This window comes from Garra rufa, chromosome 25 (assembly GCF_049309525.1).
Source record: "Garra rufa chromosome 25, GarRuf1.0, whole genome shotgun sequence".
NCBI lineage: Eukaryota > Metazoa > Chordata > Actinopteri > Cypriniformes > Cyprinidae > Garra > Garra rufa.
In genome coordinates this window covers 9,497,188-9,518,405 of record NC_133385.1, presented here as the reverse complement: position 1 = coordinate 9,518,405, position 21,218 = coordinate 9,497,188, and the positions used below count along the sequence as shown (strand labels likewise).

The window sequence follows — 21,218 nt, the reverse complement described above, 5'->3', positions numbered from 1 at the left end:
AAACAGTCCGAATACAATTGCCATTGTTTGACTCAGGTGCAGAGGAAGACTCTAATTGAACGATTGAGGTGTTCTGTTGTTGGATGTAATAATGAACATAGCAGTAGTCATTTACTAACGGACATCTGAGCCGCTGAAGACGCAGAGGTTTAAGGTTACCTTCATTTTTAAATGGAAAGCGGTAATCCCGATCTAACGTTACATATGCATCTATCTTTGTGTGAATCATTGGTGATGCAGCTTCACCCACAGCAGAAGTGAGTATAAGTGTTTTTTATGCATCTTTGCAAATGGCCTTTCTTAATAATGTGCTTGGTGGCAAGTTTCGCCGATAAACGCGGCTAAATGCACTAAAGTAAACATAATCCCAGAGAGGGGCGGGGCGAGCAGAGCTCGGTGGTATTTAAAGGGGCCATGTCTTAAAATGAGCTGATATTTTGCAGAGCTGATTTTGACATGGTAGAGGGTGTTTTTTTACACTACTATTGAGAATTTTTAAACAAAGTATATTAGAGACATTTCATTAAGACCCTAAAGAATCATATGAGCTTGTGGAAAATGGGCATCCGATGAAATATATAAATACATCTATGAAATATATCAATGAAAAACGTTTTATTGAGAATTTGGCTGCATTAAAATGCAGTATGTGAACACAGAGAGGTAAGACAATGCGACGCACTGACGTCATGAATATACTAATTAAGCATGACGTCATTTAGCAATGTTTGGCTACTTTTCAAGGGGGGTTTAGCTACTTTCCATTGAAAAAAGGTGGCAACGCGGTTTGATCCGGATGCGCTGCCATATTGGCAATACTCGGAGGAGCGTTGATTTGCTAATTTATGCTGTCCAAACCGCAGGAAAAAAACGTTTGAAAGCTGCTAAATCGTATAGAGAAGGACTTAGTAAGCAGGAAAGGGTGCAATATTTTGTCAAACTAAAGTTAATATTTGGTAAAGATACATCTGAGCAGTATTAATTAACATAGTAGCCTAATATTTCACCTACCTGACTTGTAATTATATAAAAAAAAAAAAAACCCACGAATGTTGTCAAGACTCTTGCCCTGGAAATCCTGCTTCGGTTTGGCCAATCACAAACGCCTTTTGTTCCTCAGTTTTTTGCACGCATCCCCTTGATTTATTATAAATAATACTCCAAATGTTTTTTCTGGTCTGACCAATTAGTACAGCCCAAAACATGACAATACTTGACCATTTTCAGCAGCAATAATTTGCCAAACATGCGAGTTTCGTTCGGTTCAGTGGCATTGTTTACATTCAGTGAGCTAATATTGATTGATGACGCTTCATGAAAAGAAAACACTCCATTAGCGTCATTAGCGCTAGTTACTACAGCCTACAGCTCGCTAGCTAGCTATGCCTTTGTCACATAAATGCATATTACCTGTTTGCAATTAATTTATTCATTCGATTATAGCTGTATTTTACGGCTGAGACAGGCGGCAGCTCTTCCGTTAGTGGGCGTGGCCTCTGCGCTGCCAGCGGACACGCCCCCAGCGTTTGAGAGCATACTGTTTATTTTTTTATTTTGATATTTTTATTTACTTGGCAGGTTTTTTATCATTCAGTTTTGGCTGGGTGGTTAATAACACATTTACTGTGATGTGACAAACTCAGAACACTTTAACAAAAACAACAGTGGTCATAACTGATTGCATAAAAGACTGCTTAATATTTGTACCTTCTAAAACCTTGAGCTAAAAGATCCACATCCACACAGTGGGTTAAACAAGGAAGTGATCCTATAGGCCTTCCCTCTTTTAGTATTTGTTCTGTGTTGAAAGCTTTCATTTAATACTCTTATCGCAAGTGGTTGTTTCTCTGAGCTTTGATGAGACATTTTCATGTGACCTCACTGAAGGTTTACTGCGGTAAAATTATTACTGCTGCAGCGGAATTAATCTTTCACCAGAAGCCTTTAAAGCATAAATTCATTAATCATTAAACTTTTCCACTTGTTTATTTTCCAGCATTGTGTTGGTCAAAAATGTCCAGGGTTCATTATCAGTTGCTCTTTTTGGATGAGAATAAACTCTGAGAGCATTGAATAGTTGGGATGAAGTGGGAATGCTGGGATAACACTTGAGCATCAGGAATGTGGGTTATCTTCAGACTGGAGTGTGTTTAGTCAGCAGTAAATGCATGAATGGTCGTGTGTCACGGGAAATCATGTGATACTCATTTATTCTCTATTCAGACAGGAGAAATGAGGACATCAAGTTTAGTGCTGATGCACAGTGCTAACCATTTGACCTTTCAAAATTAGTTAATCTATTTTAAACACTTACATACTCATTACTGAAACTATGCAGTCAATATCGTTCATATAAACTAAGAATAGAACGTTTTAATGCACAAATGTGCATTTGTATTCTCCATTGAGAATTTACACAAATATCCTTTTACATAACTTCTCCAAAGTCAATTTTAGAGTTTATTAAGGATGGTGTTTATAAACGAGAGATCTCATGACAGACTCATGATCTGAGTAAATGACAGACACTGCGCTTTTTATTTAACCCTCAAATAAAAAGGTTCCCAAAAAAATCCACAAAGAACTTTTTTATTTTATGGATGTTTAGAAAACATTTTTAAAATATTATAATCACCAGAGAAACATTTCTCAGAATTGCAAAATCTTTTCCTCAGAATTTATCTCAAAATTGTGATTTTTTTTCTCAGAATTGTGACTTTTTTTTGCTCAGAATTGCAAGTTCATAACTGCAGTGTTAATTCTCAGAATTGCAAGTTTTTCCTCAGAATTGCAAGTTTATATCTCAAAATTGCAACTTTTTTTCTCAGAATTGCAAGTTCTAAGAAGTGACTTTATATCTCAAAATTGTGACTTTTTTCTCAGAATTGCAACTTTTTTCTTCAGAATTGCAAGTTTATATCTCAAAATTGCAACTTTTTTCTCAGAATTGCGTGATATAAACTTACAATTGTGAGAGGTAAAAAAAAATTCACACAAATGCAAATTCAGAATTGTGACAGAAACCAGCTTCATTGGGAATTGCAAATTGTGACTTTTTTTCTCAGAATTGCGAAATTTTTTCCTCAGAATTTATCTTAAAATTGTGACTTTTTCCCCCTCAGAATCGCAACTTTTTTCTCAGAATTGCGTGATATAAACTTACAATTGTGAGAGGTAAAAAAAATTTCACACAAATGCAAATTCATATATATACTATATATATTTTTCAAGATGTCTTGCTTTTCGATTTATTATAAAATTACTAGTATAATAAATTGTAGTACTTTTACCGCCCTTAAGTATATATATATATATATATATATATATAGCAAGTGCAGAAAGTCATTAAGCTCACACACAAACAGCCTATAAGGGTGAATTATTTAAATACTTATATAGTTCACTACAAATACTTTAAATATTGATGGTATAAGAATTAAATAATGCACTCAATATGAATCGATAGGAATTTGAAATATTTTATATAATTTAATAACTACATCTTTTAAGTTTTATCTTGAACTGTAAAATCTATTAAATCGCCTATATATAACCAACACATACTTGTTACTGCTGTAGTTTTGTTACTCTGAATTTTTTCATTTTTGAAACGGTATACATGGACGTTTAGTCCTCTTAGACAAACAACACTTTTCTTCGATTGTGAATGGATTATGTAGACAAAACGAACAAAGTACGCTCATATTAAGGCACAGTACAGTTGACCGGAAATGACTTAGCTGGCTTGACTAAACAAGGAAGTAATTCGTGCATGTGGTCAATTGCAAGTTTATATCTCAAAATTGCAACTTTTTTCTCATAAAAATATTATGCGTGATATAAACTCACAATTGTGAGAGGTAAAAAAAATTCACACAAATGCAAATTCAGAATTGTGACCGAAGCCAACTTCATTGGGAATTGCAAATTGTGACTTTTTTTCTCAGAATTGCAACATTTTTTCCTCAGAATTTATCTCAAAATTGTGACTTTTTCCCCCTCAGAATTGCAACATTTTTACTCAGAATTGCAAGTTTATATCTCAAAATTGCGACTTTTTTTCTCAGAAATGTGATTTTTTTTTTCAGAATTGCAACCCCCCCCCCTCAGAATTGCAAGTTTATATCTCAAAATTGTGACTTTTTTCTCAGAATTGCAACTTTTTTCCTCAGAATTGCAAGTTTATATCTCAAAATTGCAATTTTTTTCTCAGAGCTGCATGATATAAACTCACAATTGTGAGAGGTCAAAAAAATTTCACACAAATGCAAATTGAAAATTGTGACTGAAACCAGCTTCATTGGGAATTGCAAATTGTGACTTTTTTTCTCAGAATTGCGAATTTTTTTCCTCAGAATTTATCTCAAAATTGTGACCTTTTCCCCCTCAGAACTGCAACTTTTTTCCTCAGAATTGCAAGTTTATATCTCAAAATTGCAACTTTTTTTCCCAGAACTGCAACTTTTTTCCTCAGAATTGCAAGTTTATATCTCAAAATTGCAACTTTTTTTTCCCAGAACTGAAACTTTTTTCCTCAGAATTGCAAGTTCTAAGAACTGCGACTTTTTTTTTTTATCTCAAAATTGCAACTTTTTTTCCCAGAACTGCAACTTTTTTCCTCAGAATTGCAAGTTTATATCTCAAAATTGCAATTTTTTTCTCAGAGCTGCATGATATAAACTCACAATTGTGAGAGGTCAAAAAAATTTCACACAAATGCAAATTGAAAATTGTGACTGAAACCAGCTTCATTGGGAATTGCAAATTGTGACTTTTTTTCTCAGAATTGCGAATTTTTTTCCTCAGAATTTATCTCAAAATTGTGACCTTTTCCCCCTCAGAACTGCAACTTTTTTCCTCAGAATTGCAAGTTTATATCTCAAAATTGCAACTTTTTTTCCCAGAACTGCAACTTTTTTCCTCAGAATTGCAAGTTTATATCTCAAAATTGCAACTTTTTTTTCCCAGAACTGAAACTTTTTTCCTCAGAATTGCAAGTTCTAAGAACTGCGACTTTTTTTTTTTATCTCAAAATTGCAACTTTTTTTCCCAGAACTGCAACTTTTTTCCTCAGAATTGCAAGTTTATATCTCAAAATTGCAACTTTTTTTCCCAGAACTGCAACTTTTTTCCTCAGAATTGCAAGTTTATATCTCAAAATTGCAACTTTTTTCCCCCAGAATTGCGACTTTTTTCCTCAGAATTGCAAGTTCTAAGAACTGCGACTTTTTTTAAATCTCAAAATTGCAACTTTTTCCCCCCAGAATTGCAACTTTTTTCCCCCTCAGAATTGCAAGTTTCTATCTCAAAATTGTGACTTTTTTCCCCCTCTAAATTTGACTTTTTAAATCGCAATTGCCCGTTTATAGGTCACAGTTCTAAGAAAAAAGTCAGAATTGTGAGTTTATATCTCATAATTCTTAATTTTTCTGAACTGTGTGATATCACAGTTGTGAGAAGTAAATTTTTTTCACACAAATGCGAATTTAGAATTGTGAGATTAAAAAGTCGCAATAACATTATTATTATTATTTTTTTTTATTTTTTTTATTATTTTATTTTTTTTACATTTTTTTATCTAGTGGCCGAAACCGGCTCCATAAGATAACAGTATTTAAAAACAAAATCGGACACGCCAGTGAAGACGATTATGTCACTGATATTTTTAATCTCTCGGTTTATGTAACTTTTTTTTTCTCTGGCAGTTGGTTTACCTGTTTTGTTTTAGCAGTTTTTTCCCATTGTAATTTTAGTCAGTGCTATTTCATAATTTAATTAACAATATTCGGTAAGATCTTAATCTTCAAACTCAGATCGTTCTGTATGAATGGCTTTATTTCTCTCAGCTGTCTGTGTGTGTGTGTGTTTGTTTGGAGGAGGAGCTCTGGAGATCCACGGCGGCAGATTGTTCCCCAGCAGTGATCATTCAGGACACACGGAGCTGATCTTCACTTCAGTCAGTCCTCTGTGCGTTTGTTTTGGAGATGTTGGATCATCAGTGTGTGTCTCCAGTCATCGAGGTCTTCATTCCGTCTCTCATGAGGGAAGTGGACGAGACGGGAAAGTTGCGCAAAGTAAGTCATACAGAAACTCGTTTCTATTAGTGGTTCCTCAGGACAGAGCGCGAATGTGTGTTTGACGTTTTGCACGTGTTTTTGAAGTTTTCTAGTAATTTTAAAATGCTAAGAATTATTATTAGTCATTCCGTGCGGTTTCATTTACATAGATACCATACAGTTATTTCTGTTACTAGTGTAAAACTATAGTGGATTTGTGAGACATCAGTGTATTTCTGTCGTTATTTTTATAATTTAGTTTATTTTTTTTTTACTTTAGTGACTGTACTTTAAACGAAATTGGTCATAATGCTGAACTACTGTAAAGTTACTAGTATTTTAGATTATGTAATCAAGTTATTCTTGTCATAATCTCTTAAATATACAGTATGCACTGTCAACGTTCTGTGACGTCATGTTACATAGCAACCAAAAATGTAAAATTATTGCTTCACTAAACTGAGTTGCTATTTTAAATACATGCAGAACAAAAGTATTCATTTAGCAGACAACGCAAACAAACATTTACGTTGTAGCAACGTTATTTCTTGTACTTTTGCAATGTTGGTTGTAACAGTGTAGAAATGTAATATGCAAGAGAGCTGTAGCAACATTGTTGCGCTACATTTAGATGACCTTCCAACCAGGAATGGCTTATTTATTGTGCCCTTATGTTTTCAGCATGTTGTCTCAGAGTACTAGAACCAATTCTTTTTAAAATGCAAAAAAATATTGGGTAACAAGTTATCTAAGTGCTTTCCTCAAAGGTGTGTCTCCAGCGGATTTTAAGGCCTGAGGAAAAATGACGAAATATGCAATTCTATAGAAGCGAGCCGAGATGCACTCTAGCAGGTCTTCTGTCATCACTTACAGGAATGAATGGAGCTGGAATATGACAGGACATGTTTGACGCAACACGATTTAGACAGTGTAAAACATCTCGACTCATAAACAAGATCTTTTACTCTTGATTCTGAATGATTTGAGTGATTTACATTGTTGATAGCACTGTCTGATAACCGTGGAATTCCACCATGAGATCAAAATATTAAAAAGTTATTTGCAAGCATTTCACTAAATAGTTTATATATCACAATTCAGACTTCTTTATCTTGCAATTGCGAGTTTACATCTCACTATTCTAACTTTTTTGTCTTAGAATTCTGAGTTTACATTTTTGCATTCTAGCTTTTTTTCTCAGATTTCGAGTTTACATCTTGCAGTTCTTTTCTCACAATTGTAATTTTATGTCTTGCAGTTGCGGGTTTATGTCTTTCAATTCCGAAATTCTGAGTTTATATCTCACAGTTTTGGATTTTTTTCACAGAATTCTGAGTTTGCATCTCGCAATTTCAACTTTTAGCTCAGAATTGCATGTTTATATTGTGTAATTGCAAGTTTACATATCGCAATTCTGACTTTTTTGACCGAATTTCGACTTCATATCACACAACTACAACTTTTTTAGTAGAATTTTTTTATTAGAAGTTTATCAATATTTTGCAATTGCAAGTTTACATCTTACAATTCAGACTTTTTTTTACAGAAATGTATATCTTGCAATTGTGAGTTTACATGACGCAATTCCAACTTTTTTTTTCAGAATTTCTCTCTTTAGTTTATATTTAGCAGTTGCAAGTCTCGTGATTCTAGCTTTTTATCTCACGATTCTGACTTTCATCTTGCAGTTCTGACTTGAATTGTGTTTACACTATGCAAGTTTTTCACCGAATTCTGAGTTTACACCTCGCAATTCCATTTTTTTGTTTTTTTTTTCAGAATTCTGAGTTTACGCCTCCCAATTCCAACTTTTGTTTTTTTAGAATTGCGAGTTTACCTATTTTTCGCACTTGCAAGTTTGCATCTCACAAGAGCTTTTTCCACAGAAATCTGTTTACATCTTGCAATTCTGACTTTTTTTCTCAGAATTTTGAGTTTACGTCTCGTAATTCAAACTTTTTCCTCAGAATTACAAGTATATATTTTGCAATTGCAAGTTTATATCTTACAATTCAGACTTTTTCTTAGAATTCAATGTTTACATCTCACAATTCATACTTTTTTTTTCATAAGTTTATATTGTGCAGTTTACATTCTGTGATTCTGGCTTTTTGTCTCACAATTCTGACTTTTATCTCGCAGATCTGACTTTTTTATACAAATTTATATCTTGCAATTATCCGCTTACATGCAATTCTGTTTATGCCTCCGAATTCCAACTTTTTTTTCTTCAGAATTGCGAGTTTACCTATTTTTTTGCAATTGCAAATTTACATCTCACAATTCAAAGCAAGTTTACATCTCACAATTCAGACTTTTTTCAAATTTCTGACTTTATATCTTGCATTTATGAGTTGACACCTCGCAATTCCACCTTTTTTTTTCAGAATTGCACATTTACATTTTGACGTAAACTCAAAAAAATGTAAACTTGCAATTGCAAAATATTGATAAACTTGCAATTCTGAAAAAAAAAGTTGTAGTTGCGTGACGGAAAGTCAGAATTCGGTCAAAAAAAAGTCGGAATTGCGAGATGTAAACTCACAATTTTAAGATATAAACTCACAATTCTAAAAACTCACAATTTCAATATATAAACTCCGAGAAATTCTGAGAAAAACAGCCTGAATTGTGGGATGTAAACTTGTAATTTTTTTCTTCAGAATTGCGAGTTTACCTATTTTTTTTGCAATTGCAAGTTTACATCTCACAATTCAAAGCAAGTTTACATCTCACAATTCAAAGCAAGTTTACATCTCACAATTCAGACTTTTATCAAATTTCTGACTTTATATCTTGCATTTATGAGTTGACACCGCGCAATTCCACCTTTTTTTTTTTCAGAATTGCACATTTACATTTTGACGTAAACTCAAAAAAATGTAAACTTGCAATAAATATTGATAAACTTGCAATTCTGAAAACAAAAAGTTGTAGTTGCGTGACGGAAAGTCAGAATTCGGTCAAAAAAAAGTCGGAATTGCGAGATGTAAACTCACAATTTTAAGATATAAACTCACAATTCTAAAAATTGTGATATGTTAACTTGCAATTGCACAATATAAACGTGCAATTCTGAGAAAAAAGTCTGAATTGTGAGATATAAATTCAGAATTCTGTAAAAAAAAGCCAGAATTGCGAGATGTATACTTACAAATCTGGGGAAATATTAGAATTGAAAGATGTAAACCCACAAATGTGAGATATAAAATTGTAATTCTCAGAATTGTGAGACACAATTTCAAGATATAAACTCGAAATTCTGAGGAAAAAGTTGGAATTGGGAGATGCAAACTCACAATTTCAATATATAAACTCCGAGAAATTCTGAGAAAAACAGCCTGAATTGTGGGATGTAAACTTGTAATTGCAAAACATTAACTCGCAATTCTAAGAAAAAGTTGGAATTGCAAGATGTCTCACAAATCCGGGAAAATTTTACAACTGAAAGATGTAAACCCACAACTGCGAGAAATAAAATTGCACTCATGAGAAAAGTAAGAATGCGTTGCTGAATTTTTTTTCACAGAAATCTAAATTTACACCTCACAGTTCTATCTTTTTTCTCAGATTTTTGAGTTTACATCTCACAATTCTGACTTTGTAACTTAGAATCATGCATGTGCATGTAGTCAGGTCAGGTGTCTAAACGTCAGGGGGGAAAAACAGAATTTGAAATGTAATTTCAATGGGAAAAAAGAGAATTCTGAAATAAAAACTCAGAATTCAAAGCAAAAAGTCATAGTTGTGTGACATAAAATCAGAATTCATAGAAAAATAGTCAGAATTGTAAAATAAAAAGTTGCAATGACCGTTCTAAAAAAATGTATTCCATGGCAGAAATAGTTTCTATAGATAAATAGTAGAAGCAGTGTCTTCCATGAAGTCTGAGCCAGTTCTCTAGGACTGTCCAGCTGCAACCAAAACCGACCCAGCCAAGACTGAAGGAAAGAGAGTCACTGTGCTTTCACAACACTTAAAAGATGTTTTGTGTGTCGTCTAGATAACACGATGCCGTTTAGTTCATTTATCAGATTTAGAGGGAGCCAAATCAACTGACCAAACCAGAATGTGTGCATTTACTAATCTCATTATTCCCAGCAATGTGTGTTTCTGTTTGATTTGACTAGTTCAGTATCAAAAATGGATAACGTAAAGCTGTGTGAGGAGTTTTTGTGCTCAGAAGTCTGAATGAGAGGGTTTAACGGGGGCAGTTGTTTGTGTGTGATGCTAAAAGTAGAACAGCTAAATCACAGCTGAATCACAACCACACAGCAACATGCTGATGTCAGTCAAAGCTGTAATGCCAAACGCACACTCACACCTGTCAGACCGAGCAGGCTGTGAAAACTTCTCTGAACACTGAGAGCTGTGGAACTTCAGAAGAATGGAGGTCGGAGTTCACAATCGAGAGAGATGAGTATTACTGTACTGGAGATGAATGGAGAAAGAGAGCTCTTCATCTTAGTGGAAATATCCAGCTCTGAATATTAGCAACAATGAGAGCTCTATAAGATCGAGAGAGGGAGAAACTGGGTTTAAATCGAGTCCTTGTGACCACCGATAAACACGACACAATCTGGTGCCCAAAAGAGGCCGCCTGCACTAACTCACTTTACCCATAAAACTTGTTTAGAATTCACTGGTTTAAAGGGATAGTGCAACTAAAAATAAAAAATATGTAATTTACTCACCCTTATATTGTTCCAAACTTGCATTATGTGAATCTTTGACTAATAATAATATATTAAAAAAGTAGTATTTATGGACAGAAAGCAGAAATACATTTTAAAAAATGTAAAGTAAATAGTGCGGTTCATTAAATGGAAGAAAAAAAAAAAAAAAAAAAAAAAAAAAAAAAAAAAATATATATATATATATATATATATATATATATATATATATATATATATATATATCATTGTTATGTATAATGTTTTTATTTATTAAAATGTATTTATGTGAATAAAATAAAGGTATATTCATATAAATTAAATTGTGTATATATATATTTATTTATACATTTACATACATATTGACAATGTTCAACAGCCTATTCAATTTCGTTGGATGAAAAAGGGCTTTAATATTTTAGTATATAATATATTTAATTAATTTTTATATTATTATATATATTTAGATTTTATGTATTTATTTAAAATGTGTTTGTGTTTTTAAAATGACTTTGTACATATTAGTGATCAACAACATGTTCACTTCTACTGTATGAAAAAGGGCTTTAATATTTTAGTATATAATATATTAAGTTTATTTATTTCATTTATTTATATTTATTAAAAAATATTGAAAAATCACATTTATTTACATATTTATCTTATGACATAACTAAATGTGTTTATATAAATTAAATAAAAAATGTATATACATATTTCTGATGAAAACCCATTCACTTTTATTGTATGGAAAAAGGCTTTAATATTTTTTGAATATATTATATTTAATTAATGTATTGAAAAATTGATATACATATTTCTGATTGACAACCCATTCACTTTTATTGTATGGAAAAGAGCATTAATATTTTAGTATATCATATATCTTATTTTTATTTATTTATTTTTTTACATATTTATTTTAAAATGTTAATAAATTTATGTTTACATAAATTAAATTGCATATATTGAAAAATGTATATACATATTTCTGATTCAACAACTCATTCACTTTTATAGTATGGAAAAGGCTTTGATATATTAGTATATAATATATTTAATTGATTTAGATTTAATTTATTTATGTAAAATGTTTTTTTTAAGCAGTTTATTTATATATTTAGTATTTATATAAATGTAATTGTATATTTTGACAATTTTTACTGCGTATTTGTGATCATCCCATTCACTTTTATTGTATGGAAAAGGGCTTTAATATTTTAGTATGTCTTTAATTTCTGTAATAAATTTATTTATATTTTATATTTATTTAAAAGGTTATTTACATATTTATATATATATAAAAAATAAAATGTATGTTTATATAAATTGAATATTTTGAAACATTTCTATACATATTTGTGATAAACAACTCATTCACTTTTATTGTATAGAAAAGAGCATTAATATTTTAATATACTGTATTTCATATATTTATACAGTAAATTTATACAATAAATGTAATATTTTTTAAATAAATGGAGTATCCATTTACAGTCTGTAGCCTGTTCTCTCTCATTGTGTTTAATGGAAGAAAAAACATCATCCAGGTTTGGATTGACCTGAAGGCAAGTAGATGATTTATGATTATAATTTTTTTGTGGAATGAACTGTCTCTTTAAATTCTTGAATAGCTCTTGATTTCGTCATTGTTTTTAGTTCATAACACTGCATAAATAGTTCCCATCACCATGTTGAGCATGCTTGAGCACCGACTTGTCAAAACACGCTTGAGACAATCGTTTTTATTTCCCTCTCCTTCTCTCCCTCAGCCTCTGATTTAGAGAGAAAAATATTTGAGGTACTAAGAAGCGAAAGATTGAGCTCACAGTGGGAAATGTTTGGTGGAACTGAATGTTCTGTGTTCCTTTGTTATGAGTGGAAAACGGGAAACTGCTAATTCTCAGATCTGCTCACAATGTGGCCTAAACCCACCATGTTCACACACGTTAAGGTTACACTGTCTACTAAGAGACTAAAAGACTACTAACTCAATGCATACAGTGCAGTATACATGCAATTCTCCATACTATTTAAAAATAGTATTTTAAGTTGCGTCACATGACCTCATGTCATAAATTGTTATACTTATATGTGGTTATACATCTAGTCAAGGCAATAAATTAAGGCTATGCATTGTGAGAGACAGTATTCATCTTTAGTGAACAAAACACTGTTGTTCTGTCAGGATCTCCAGAGATGGAGGCTTTAGAGATACATCATGATGACATTTCTTTGTGTCGTGGACAATAAAGACCCGTGAGTCTTTATAAAGAGACACTCAATACTCCAGGGTGTGATCTTACCTGAAGAACCGCCACGCCTGTGCTGATTTAACCTGTGTAAACTCACGTGACCTATATTAAATCTAACCTTTTGCACAGTCAAATTTGTTTGGCTTCGATGAGGTCATTCATTATGAATAGTCTTTGGTATTTCTAAATGATTTCTGACCATATAATCATGACCATATTAGAGCTCTAGAGGGCGCACTGATGCAAAACTTCCGGGGAATGAGTTTAAAATGCGCACCGGCGCCTCCTGCTGGCGAATAATGCGTTTTCGTGCTGGTTGTTTTACAGCAGGGATGCTCAACCCTGTTCCTGGAGATCTACCTTCCTGCAGTTCAGCTCCAACCCTTATCAAACACACCTGAACCAACTAATTTGGATCTGAAGGCGCACTTAATAAATACAGACAGGTGTGTTTGATCAGGGTTAGATCTAAACTCTGCAGGAAGGTAGATCTCCAGGAACAGGGTTGGGCACCCATGTTATAGAGTAATTTAGTTTTATTGAAGTCTGTTCTAACCGTTTATAGGTTTTATGACACGGAATCTTTTGTTTTTTAGCTCTTCAGGTTGGAAATTCTCTTCAACGGAAGGAAACACTTTGTTTTGCGGCGACACAGTGAATTTCAGACGCTTCACCGGAAGCTGAAGAAGATATTGCGAGCTCCCGATTTCCCTAGTAAGAGAAACCAGCATCTGAGAACCAAACCGCTCGAGCAAAGACGACAGGAACTGGAAGACTACATCCAGGTGGATGTTATTGTTATATTTTTTATATTATATATTTATTATGCTATTTATTCATCTTTTAAATTAGCATTGATTTCTGTATTTTCAGTTTTCATTGTCATTTCAGGGCTTTTTCCGGTTTACACTACCAGCCAAAAGTTTTTGAACATTAAGATTTTTTAATGTTTTTTTTAAAAAAGTCTCTTCCGCTCACCAAGCTTGTATTTATTTGATCCAAAGCACAGCAAAAGCAGTAATATTGTGAAATATTTTTACTATTTAAAGTAACTGCTTTCTATTTGAATATATTTTTTAATGTAATTTATTCCTGTAATCAAAGCTAAATTTTCTGCATCATTACCCCAGTCTTCAGTGTCACATGATCCTTCAGAAATCATTCTAATATGCTGATTTGCTGTTCAAAAAACATTATTATTATTATTATTATTATTATTATTATCACTATTTAAAACAGTTGAGGACAGTTTTTCAGGATTCTTTGATGAATAGATAGATCTAAAGATCAGCATTTATCTTAAATAAAAAGTTGTTGAAACACTATACACTATACCATTTAAAAACTTGGTGTCAGTGTAATGTTTTAATTTTTATTTTATTTTTTTGTTGGAAAAGAAATGATAGAAATTAATACTTTTATTTAGCAAGGATGCTTTAAATTGATCAAAAGTGATGATAAAGACATTTATAATGTTACAAAAGATTTCTGATGCCGATAAATGCTGTTCTTCTGAACTTTCTATTCATCAAAGAAACCTGAAAATACTAATACTAATACTAATAATATAATTTGAACAGCAAATCAGAATATTATAATGATTTCTGAAGGATGATGTGACTGGAGTAATGATGCTAAAAATTCAGCTTTGAAATCACAGGAATAAATTACATTTTAAAATATATTCAAATAGAAAGCCTTTATTTTAAATAGTAAAAATATTTCAGAATTGTACTGTTTTTGCTGTACTTTGGACCAAATAAATGCAGGCTTGGTGAGCAGAAGAGGCTTCTTTAAAAAGCATTAAAAATCTTACTGTGCCAAAACTTTTGGCTGGTTGTGTAGCTGTAATTTTTTTTATACAATAATACAATATTTATTTTATTTTTTAATTTGTTTTTTATTTCAGCTTTATTTCATTTACCAAAATCGACTTTTTATAGTGTTAGTTTTAGTTAGCTGTAACAACAGGGGATGTATTCTTTATAATACTTAATAATACTTGACTGAACTTTGGACCAAATAAATGTCTTCTTTAAAAAGCATTAAAAATCTTACTGTTCAAAAACTTTTGACTGGTAGTGTATCTGTAATTTTTCTATACAATACAGTATTCATCATTTTTAATATTTAAAACAATAATTATTTATTTTTCCCTTTTTCGTTTCATTTTTTTTTTAAATTCAGCTTTAATTTTCATTTACTGAAATCAATCAATCATATTAGAGTGATTTCTGAAGGATCATGTGACACTGAAGACTGGAGTAATGATGCTGAAAATTCAGCTTTGATCACAGGAATAAATTACATTTTATAATATATTCAAATAGAAAACGTCTAGTTTAAATTCTAAAAATATTTCTCAATATTACTGTTTTTACTGTATTTTTGATCAAATAAAAGCAGCCTTATTATATTTAAATATAACAGCATTTCAATAAAACATCATACTGAGGTTGTTTTTTATTGCCTGCCAATTGCAGGAGGTTCTATATCGAAACGACGTTGTTCCTCAAGAGCTGCTGGACTTCCTGCAGGTCAAACATTTTCATTCTGCAAGCAAGAACTGTAGCTCTGAGTATGTATTTACACCATTTCACTTCACTGGAGCATCACAAGTGTAATTTTTAGCTATGTATCTAAATATTTATTAAGAAAATTCAGTTAAATTAAAAACAAAAAAAACAATAATAATATTACCACTGCTTTAAGACATAATTAATGTCTTAATTGTCATATTTCAGAGAAAACCAGTCAGATTACTGTCAAGAGCAGGGATACAGGTATGCTCATTCTCATCTCTTTAATAAATAAAACAATTTGAAATCAGATTTATATTCTCATCATATTGAATGCTATATTTCTACAGATTTCAATTATTCCATCAGCGAGTAGTTGGTTACTCGGATGATCCTTACCAGCTTGAATCCAGATCAGGTAAACCTGATAGAACACTGATTGTGTCATTACACAAATATCTTCTTTTTTTTTTATACATCCAAATGCTCGTGAAACACTCTGTTGTGGTCATTTCACCCCCTCCCAGATCTTCCTGACATCGTGGTGGCTGGCGTCCTGCAGGGTTTGTACCCTAGAGACGTCAAAGTGAGTTTCAAAAAGAGCTGTGGCAAACCCAGTGGCCTCACCTGTGCACCAGAGCTGCCCGTGCATCCCAAAATTCCCACTATTACCATAAACAGATGCAATATGAGCTCACTGCCGGAGTCACACAGAATATGAGCACAATCACTGCAGTGTTGCCTAGCAACTCCATCTGCTTTAAATGTGCCTTTGCAGTTTTATATCGACTGAATCTTTCATCCTTGGGTTTGTCATATTTGATTGAGTCTCACAAAACCTGTCTAGGTCATTTTGGTATCAGAAATATGTAGTTTGAAAAATCCCTGCCAACTATACTATGCACAAAAATAGATTTGAATTTAAATACACTACCAGTCAAAAGTTTTTGAACAGTAAGCTTTCTTTTTTTTTTTTTTTTTTTTAAAGAAGCCTGCATTTATTTGACCCAAAGTGCAGCAAAAGCAGTAATATTGTGAAATAATGTTACTATTTAAAATAATTGTTACAAAAGATTTCTATTTCAGATAAATGCTGTTTTTCCGAACTTTCTATTCATCAAAAAACCTGAAAAAATTCTACTCAGCTGTTTTCAACATAATAATAATAATAAATGTTTTTCAGCAGCAAATCAGAATATTAGAATGATTTTTTTGAGGGATCATGTGACTGGAGTAATGATGCTAAACATTCATCTTAAATTACATTTTGAAATATATTCAAATAGACAAACAGTTATTTTAAATAGTACAAATATTCCAAAATTGTACTGTTTTCGCTTTGGATCAAATAAATGCAGGCTTGGTGAAAAGAAGAGACTTCTTTTAAAAAACAACATAAAAAAAGAAGACTGATAGTGTATTTATATTACAACTGTAATAATAATTAGAATAAGCATAATTCGTATTGTCATAAAAATGTTAATTTTTTTAGCATCATTTTTTTCATATATATAAAAAAAGACTATTTTTAGGAACCCTGGCAACGCACAAAAAATATTTTAAGTACAAATGCAGTTATGTTATTGTAATATGTTGTTTTAAATTTAATTCGTAATATTTTGAAGGAGTTTTGATTGTCATAAAAATCTTAAAGGTCTATAATCTATATGGTATGTATACATATATTAATAATAAAGAATAATTTTAGGAACCTTGGCAATGCACATAAAAAATACCACTTATATATTTTAAGTACAAATGTCATTGCAATATGTTGTACTAATTTTTTTTTCACCCTACTAAAATCATGTTTTATTCTCAATGTTCATTTTCATAAAAAAAAAGTTCTACTGGTCCTAAAAATAAGACATTTAAACTTGTTTGCATTCATTTAATATTTGTCCTGAAACATATTTTGAATTTCATTGTAAAATATTTCATTTATGACGTTCACATTTCAAACTCATTTTGTTTTACTGTGCCAATATACTTACCTGTACTATAAAACAACTTCTGCATTTTTATTAAGAGTATTTCTATTAAATAAAGACGATGTCTGATTTATAGTGAAAAAAAGACAACATTAAGAAAACCTGGATCCTTTATTGAAGTTTTGTTTACAAAAGCAGGTTGTAGTGGGTCAGGAATCTGACCATGTGGAATGCCGGTTTAAACTGGACCCAGGATGTGCCGCTCTGCGGATCAGGACTGGTGTGTGACGGTCCCGTGAGGGGCCAAGCTCCAATGAGCACGTACGCACACTCTTATTTCCACTAGAACTCTAGTGGCGCCAAATTCAATCCCCTTTGACCCAGAGTCCTGTTGTTCCCCCCAACTTAAATTACTCTTTAGGTACTGCGAAAGGCTTTTCCACCTCGATCTTGCCGCAGTCGTGGATAGTGACGTCCTTGAGAGGTTTATCCCGCCCATCTGTCTTCGTTCCCTCAACCTTTCTCACAACATCCTTGAAGATGGCAGGAAAAGCAACAGAATTAGCACAATCGCTAGAGTAAATGCACTTCTATGTGTATGGAAGAATGGAAGATACTCACCATGCCCTCCAGGATTTTGCCAAACACGACGTGTTTGCCATCAAGCCATGGTGTTTGGACAGTAGTGATGAAGAACTGGGAGCCGTTGGTGTCTTTGCCAGCATTGGCCATGCTGAGCCAACCAGGACCATAATGCTTCAGCTTGAAGTTCTCATCAGGAAAACGGTCTCCATAGATGCTCTTACCTACATAAAGAGGCGTTAGAAATCTCACAATACTCCTTGAGATGATAAACTGAGGTTTATAGAGACCTCACTGCCTCAGAAAACATACTTAACTTTAAGATAACAATAAAATAAAGTGTTTTTAGTATTTCAATACCTCCGGTCCCATCTCCTCTAGTGAAATCTCCTCCCTGGATCATGAAGTCTTTAATTACACGGTGGAACTTGCTTCCCTTGTAACCAAATCCTTTCTGGAAATCAGAATGGCATTCATTTAGTCTCATTTTACTATGAATCACAAATGCTTACCAGCAGAGAAAGGAAAAAAAAACCTCACCTCTCCGGTGGCCAGCTGGAGGAAATTTTCTGTCGTTTTAGGCACAGTCTTTCCAAAGAGTCCAATGACTATCCGCCCTGCATCCTCATCTCCGATCCTGATGTCAAAGTAGACCTGGGAAAACCAAATCCGGAGTCACACCGGAACATTAGTTCTGCAGATGCATTATAGTGAATCCGTTTCATGAGCGGCCAGAAAACCCAGATTTATGGTTAGACTTTAGGTCAAGTGACTGAAGCAATAAATTTGATTTAATTATGAAACATTTGGCCTTAGAACAATAGTAAATTTTGCACAAAACCAATGAACTTAGAAAAATGCAAAAATGGAAAAAAACAAACAAACATACTGATGCTTTTAAAGCAAGCTACGCGAATCTGCAACACTTAATTTAAGTGTAAACGCAACCATAGATTCGAACTGGAATTCGAATTATATCTTTTGTCTGCAATAGGCCAGACACGGCTATGCAGTGAATGTAGAGCAGCGCTGCGCTTTTGTACCTTGGCTGTGACTTTCGGTCCTTTCTTCTTCTCATCCGCCTCTGACCCGCTCGGAAAAAGCAGGAAAACCACCGAGCCGACGATCAGCGTAACTGCCACCAAAAACTTCATCCTCCTCTCACAGATCCGCACCATGAACGACCCGAAAAAACTGAATGTGTGGCGATGACTGTGTGTTAGGGTTTCTGGGGCATCCGGGGAGGAGATTTCAGCTGCGCCCAGAATTCCGTATCTACTCGGGGCGAGATTTGAGCGCTAGAGCTGATCCAGCCACAGTTAAGTAAATCAACTCACTTTAGGAATTTCCGACGCTGTGCGCATGATGAACTGATCCGAGAACGGGCGCTGGGACCGTGTTCCACTCTGTGTGACGTGTCCCGACCCACCGGACGCTGATTGGACGAGCTGTTGTCTGTCAAGGATTGACGAGCCAATCAGAGTTTGAAACGCGTAAGGAATGGACGGAGCCACAGTGGCTTCGGGAACTGGAGACGTATCAGCATTCAGCATTAAAGGCACAGGACGCTACGAAAGCACAAAGGTGATGTTTGTAATTACGGTTAGCAAATATAATAAAGTTTAAAAATGCTTACGACATTAAAGGAGCTCAGTACAAAACAAATACGCCACAAAAATACCTAGGCTACTACCAAACGTTCTTAAAGACAAAAAAGGCTAGTATAGCGATAAAACAGTTCCCCACAACAAGTTTGAATTCCATTTTAAAACTAGCAAAATGTGATTTCTGTCGTAATATCTAACAGTTTACTGCATTTCGTGTTTTAACACGTTTCAGGGAAATTTATTACTTGTGGGCTATTCTACAGGATTGGTGCAAACACATTTAAAAAGCAGTTAAGTATTCAAATCCTAGATGTTTACTAAGAATAAGATCCTTCTATTATCGATTGAAACCCACAATAATATTTTAAATATTAGTAATCTTAGTATATTTAAAATAATCATTTATTGGGTACTTTCAATTGGGAGGTGGCTGTCCTGAATCTTAACCCCTAAATTTCAGCTTATGCAAATAATATTGAAATTATTTTTTTCCATTGTTGTTTTTAAAAGTATCTTTGATTCTCTTAAAAAGTGAAGTACAGAAAAATATGTATTTTATATTTTCTTTGTAAATTAGTTAACTTTATAAAAAAAAAAAAAAAAAATGTGTCCCTCATTTTTCATGTCACTACCGAAACAGTGTATGTTTTAGTGCATTGGCTGAGACTGATTTTACTTACACCCCTACATTTATGATCAGGAAATATTTATGTGGCACTCTCTCATAGCTACAAGATGTGAGGTTCCATCATTTTAAGGTAAATGTTCAAAAGTCTGAAAAATCTGTGTGTAACTTAAAGGAACGTCACTACCGAACACTATTTAATTCCAGTTAAGCACCCTTTTTTTGGGAGTTATTACATTACATTTAATTTTTATGTGTACAACTGTTCAGAACTGTGTTAGCTAACCATGTGCTGATTAGCATCATTGAGCTAGGTTCAAAAGCACCTAAAATTGTCACTACTAGAACATTTAGTGGAGTTTCGGTAGTGACATCTTTGTTTTTTGGGTGTTATCCTATGAAATTGTCACTACTGTAACAGTCACGACCAAAAAATGTCATCATTGTTTCACTACTGACAAAAGGGAACTTATAATCCTCATATTTGGGGAAAATAAACTAAAATAAAATTTTAGTACAGTTATGCTTTTTCTATATTTTAGTATGTTTTCGTTTGCAAGTTAAAATTTTGTAATGTGATGTGGTCGCTACCAAAGAATTACAGTCACTGCCGAAACATGGGATATTTTGTCAAAATTAAAAGTATACTGAATTATCAAGATGTTTAGATAATTTTCGATTCAGTGTATATTCAAACTAATGAATCCTTAAGTTTGAAATCAGCATGATTAACTGTTTGCCTTTTACAAAGAAAAATAGCAAAAATATATATTTTTACGATGTAGATGTAAGCAAAATCTTAATTTCATGTGACCCCTATTAATAAATTATATGTTGGTAGTGACAAATTTGGAGAGAGGACAAATATTCCAAAACTTTTTTGGAAATACAATATGAGAATTTACTGCAGTTACTATAATTGTGTAAACTCGATATTAATCAATTTGCATACATACATTAATTCTGGAAA

The 21,218-nt window shown here is 32.9% G+C and overlaps 2 protein-coding genes across 2 annotated transcripts; one reads left to right on the top strand and one right to left on the bottom strand.

Moving 5' to 3' along the window:
- Nucleotides 1–5,918: 5,918 nt before the first annotated feature.
- Nucleotides 5,919–16,564, top strand: snx22 (sorting nexin 22). The gene is made up of 6 exons (XM_073831711.1): nucleotides 5,919–6,074; nucleotides 13,581–13,769; nucleotides 15,468–15,562; nucleotides 15,729–15,767; nucleotides 15,854–15,921; nucleotides 16,031–16,564. Exons 1-6 carry the CDS (start codon nucleotides 5,985–5,987, stop codon nucleotides 16,222–16,224), a joined length of 675 nt encoding a protein of 224 aa, XP_073687812.1. The 5' UTR covers nucleotides 5,919–5,984; the 3' UTR covers nucleotides 16,225–16,564.
- Nucleotides 16,565–17,586: 1,022 nt separating this feature from the next.
- ppib (peptidylprolyl isomerase B (cyclophilin B)) lies at nucleotides 17,587–19,293 on the bottom strand. Its single transcript, XM_073831712.1, has 5 exons — nucleotides 19,060–19,293; nucleotides 18,557–18,670; nucleotides 18,377–18,470; nucleotides 18,056–18,240; nucleotides 17,587–17,967 (listed from the first exon to the last, which is right to left on the bottom strand). The coding sequence occupies exons 1-5, from the start codon at nucleotides 19,192–19,194 to the stop codon at nucleotides 17,845–17,847; spliced, it is 651 nt and encodes a 216-aa protein (XP_073687813.1). The 5' UTR covers nucleotides 19,195–19,293; the 3' UTR covers nucleotides 17,587–17,844.
- Between the last annotated feature and the right edge of the window lie 1,925 nt (nucleotides 19,294–21,218).

Bases quoted from the DNA above. Each gene is read 5' to 3' on its own strand.
- snx22 (XM_073831711.1), top strand. From the start codon at position 5,985: ATGTTGGATCATCAGTGTGTGTCTCCAGTCATCGAGGTCTTCATTCCG. The intron at 15,563-15,728 runs GTATGTATTTAC...GTCATATTTCAG, and splicing joins AGCAAGAACTGTAGCTCTGA to AGAAAACCAGTCAGATTACT. The intron at 15,768-15,853 runs GTATGCTCATTC...ATATTTCTACAG, and splicing joins TGTCAAGAGCAGGGATACAG to ATTTCAATTATTCCATCAGC.
- ppib (XM_073831712.1), bottom strand. From the start codon at position 19,194: ATGGTGCGGATCTGTGAGAGGAGGATGAAGTTTTTGGTGGCAGTTACG. The intron at 18,671-19,059 runs GTACAAAAGCGC...TGGTTTTCCCAG, and splicing joins GACCGAAAGTCACAGCCAAG to GTCTACTTTGACATCAGGAT. The intron at 18,471-18,556 runs GTGAGGTTTTTT...TCTGATTTCCAG, and splicing joins TCCAGCTGGCCACCGGAGAG to AAAGGATTTGGTTACAAGGG.